This window comes from Lipotes vexillifer, unplaced genomic scaffold, assembly GCF_000442215.2.
Source record: "Lipotes vexillifer unplaced genomic scaffold, Lipotes_vexillifer_v1.1 scaffold962, whole genome shotgun sequence".
NCBI classification, from domain to species: Eukaryota; Metazoa; Chordata; class Mammalia; order Artiodactyla; family Lipotidae; genus Lipotes; species Lipotes vexillifer.
In genome coordinates, this window is record NW_006788568.1 from 176,791 (window position 1) to 180,653 (window position 3,863).

The 3,863-nt window shown below is 35.4% G+C and overlaps 1 protein-coding gene across 1 annotated transcript in view; it reads left to right on the top strand.

Moving 5' to 3' along the window:
* Positions 1–3,863, top strand: part of ARIH1 (ariadne RBR E3 ubiquitin protein ligase 1) — a 122,663-nt gene that overhangs the window by 102,023 nt on the left and 16,777 nt on the right. Inside the window, exons 8-9 of the mRNA XM_007461670.1 lie at positions 2,419–2,461; positions 2,983–3,054. Of these exons, the coding sequence (XP_007461732.1) occupies positions 2,419–2,461; positions 2,983–3,054 (115 nt within the window). The remainder of the gene's footprint in view (positions 1–2,418; positions 2,462–2,982; positions 3,055–3,863) is intronic.

Genomic DNA, 3,863 nt, shown 5'->3' on the forward strand with positions numbered 1-3,863 from the left:
AAAAAAAAAAAAAAAAAAAAAAGTCACATCTTAAGTTAGTTTTTGCTCTTTGTTGCTCTAACTTTTGGATTTATTTTCTTATGGGAAAAAAAATGCAGCTGTAATCACATTCTCTTGTGTGCTCCACTGGAACGTATATGGCAGCAAATTTAAAGATCTGGGACAAAAACTCAGTTCTTCTCATTTCTTTTTTTCCAAGTTTATCCATTTTATATTTATTATTACATTATTTATTGTAAATTTTAAAAGTTCTTCTCATTTCTGATTGACTGCTTATTTTGTCAAATTATGTTTGGTTCCCTTATGGCTCTTGATCTGTTTTCAAGTTCTCTCTTAGGAAATAAAATACACAGTTAGGTGTTTTGTTTTGTTTTTATTATTTATTTATTTATTTATTTATTTTTTGTGGTATGCGGGCCTCTCACTGTTGTGGCTCCGGACGTGCAGGCTTAGCGGCCATGGCTCACGGGCCCAGCGGCTCCGCGGCATGTGGGATCTTCCCAGACCGGGGCACGAACCCGTGTCCCCTGCATCGGCAGGCGGACTCTCAACCACTGCGCCACCAGGGAAGGCCTTGTTTTGTTTTTAATTTCCTTTATTCTGACAAGTTTAATCTTACTCCTAAAAATATGCAGAAAATTTGGAAAGATAAAACTTGGTTGATAGATGTGCTTTCTTTAACTAAGAGTTCTTCTATGGGGCCCCTGGCCACAGCTTTCTTGGTAACCTGGATTCCTGGGAGTGCTATAGCATACTCTTTAGCCTTTGAATTTTAGGTTCAGTTTAGCAGGGAATTTCCAATATCACGTATTAGAGAGTTAAGATGATCTTCCATTCCCTTATGGATCTTTTAGGAATGAGAAGCCAGTCAAGCCAGGGGGCTCTGTAACTAACAAATAAACATTTTATTGGTATTCTGTATCATTCTTTTTTTTCTCCAAACATCTATAGAGTTAGACATATACATCATTAATACTAAATATTTCCAAAAAGAGTAGGTAAACTCATAGAGATTAAATTTATGTAAAATACATGCTATTTTGGTAAAGATGAAATATGCGTTATTGTTTCAGAGTTTACCCTGTAGACAGAGGAGGGTAGAGTGATTCCTTACCTAGTTTCAAATATACTTTTTGTATGAAATATTTCAAATACAGACTTAAGTGTAGAGAACAACAACGAGTACTTACATAGTTACAACCCAGCTTAATCAGAATCAATATTTTGTTTGTTTTTGTCTAGAAATAAAAGCTGACAGATACATTTGAAGCTTCTTTTTTTTTTTTTGTGGTACGCGGGCCTCTCACTGTTGTGGCCTCTCTCGTTGCGGAGCACAGGCTCCGGACACGCAGGCTCAGCGGCCATGGCTCACGGGCCCAGCCACTCTGCGCCATGTGGGATCTTCCCGGACCGGGGCACGAACCCGTGTCCCCTGCATTGGCAGGCGGACTCTCAACCACTGCGCCACCAGGGAAGCCCCATTTGAAGCTTCTTGATGTTCCCTTCTCCATTCCATTCCCCATGTTCATCTCCAGAAGTACCATTATCCTGACTTCATTTAAACGGATGTAGCACTTTATTCTTCTCATTTGCAAGGGATTTTTGGCATTCCCAAATTACTTGATTAGCTAATTAATCAGCCATACCATGGTTACTTTTTCACAAGCATTTGTGTTTATTCTTAATGTATACTTTTTAAACAAATGTATATACCATGTGCCTAGAAAACAGAAAGGGATTAGCAATTAATATAGTCTTAGAGAATATGTAGACATAGTCTTTTGCTTTATACCTTGTTCGGTACAATTTATCTCTACTGGCTGAGGTTCATTTGTTTGGATCATGCAGAGATATGACTTGTTTGCTTCCCACATATTGCTTACTGTGTATTAGTACTAAAGTATAGAATTACCCTACAAAGTCATTCTTTAACTCTTCATTTGGAGTGTTAAATAAAATATTTAATATATGCCTATGGCAAGTGTTGGTTGAAATTTAAGTTCAAATTATTGAACATGATTTCATTTTGGTTTCAGTTAGATAATGGTTGCAGCAAGGAATTATACATATTAAAAACTATCAGAAAAATACAAATCTAAGTATACTGATTTTATTGTCTTTACAGTTTGGTAGCTATTTAAATAGTCATCTATTATGAAATTGTCATCATCGAATGTCTTCATGCTTACAAGTCATTCCTCATTTCACACACAGACACCCAAATATGTGTTGATCCCAGTACTAAATGCTAAATAATTTACTGTAGAATAAAATAGGCATGGTTCCTGTCCTTGTATTTTGCAGTCACTAGAAACTGGTGAAAGTATTGAGGAACTGTAAAGCATGAAGTTGTTTGTTTGTTTACTTTACTTACAGTAGGTAGGACTTAATTCTTTTAACTCTTGTGTCACTTAACAGCTTTAACTGTGGAGAAAATTGGCATGACCCTGTTAAATGTAAGGTAAGTTTGCCTGGCATTTTCATTTTTAAATAAGGTAGTAGAGTACTTCTAAGACTTAATGACTGAAAGCCACAGCCCACAAGTTTGTTATTTATTCATTAGTAAATAGAAGATAGTATTTTGCCCTTTTTATTTCAGGTGATCTTTGCAAGTATTCAGGGAACATTCCTTAGGAATAAAGTCATCTCCTGATTATTATCAAGATAATGAGGGTTAAGGCATCTCCCTTGGAAGGCTTTGTAATTAGCTAAGGGGAATGACACACCTTGCAGCTGGGCCTCTCCTTGAGCTCTAGGTTCCCCACTTAGCTTCAGCCAGAGAAAGTTCTCCTTTGGTTGATTTTTTATGTACCTGGACTGGATATGAGAATCAACAGGGTTTCTTGGTTTAAAAGGTAGTAAACCCAGTGATAGTCTTATCCTTTGGTTTTTACATTTAAGCTTGACTGTATTTAAGTGTTGATGTAATTTGCTATCCTTGAGTCTTCTGTTGTACTGAAAACGGTTCCTGTTTTCAAACAGTGGTTGAAGAAGTGGATTAAAAAGTGTGATGATGACAGTGAAACCTCTAATTGGATTGCAGCCAACACAAAGGTTGGTATTTTCCTTCAGTAAACTATTGGTATCGATATGGATAAGGATAGGTGTATCAGCATTAGCAAAAGTAGTAAGTTTACCTAATAAAGGGCCTTGTTTTACCTTTTTCTTAAGGTTTACTTTTTATTTTCAGAATTATTGCCTATTAATAATTTGCCTTTGTTTTACTGTTTGAGTTTATTTTATTGATTACTATAGTGCAATATGCACGGTACTCTGCTGTAGAAGTTTTCTTCTGTCAGAAAAGCAGTAGTTGATAATTTTTCTACCCTGGGGTTTGATAATATCTTTTCATACTGTTCTTGGCTGCCTTTTAGTATACAAATGTATTATAGAGTTTTTTTCCACCTAGCTTTTTTTTTTTTTTTAACTAGGCTATATTTCTGCCTTTTAAAATCCCCAGGGTTTAACTTCTAAGGAGTCATTCTTTAGGGCAGTGTTCAGTCAGAATAACCGAGTAACTTCTTATTATGTAACTGAATTGGGCTTAACAAGTTTAACATGTTAAACTTCCAAAATATGATTTATTAAGAGACTTGAATCCTGAGAAATAGAAGCTTTGGGGTAATATGAGTATCCTTAGTTTTTTGGTTTTTATTTTTTGAATAACATTGGTCATGATACTAGTTCAGAATTCAGTATCTTTATGCCATGAACCAATTCTTTAACCCTAGATGAATGTCTTACAAATGCAGATAATCTTGAGCACCCTTCTTTTCTATCACTAAGTATTAAGTAAGCATTTGAATCCGAACTGTGTACCCAGCTAATTTCTTTTTTTTTTCTTTTTTTTTTTTTTTTTTTGG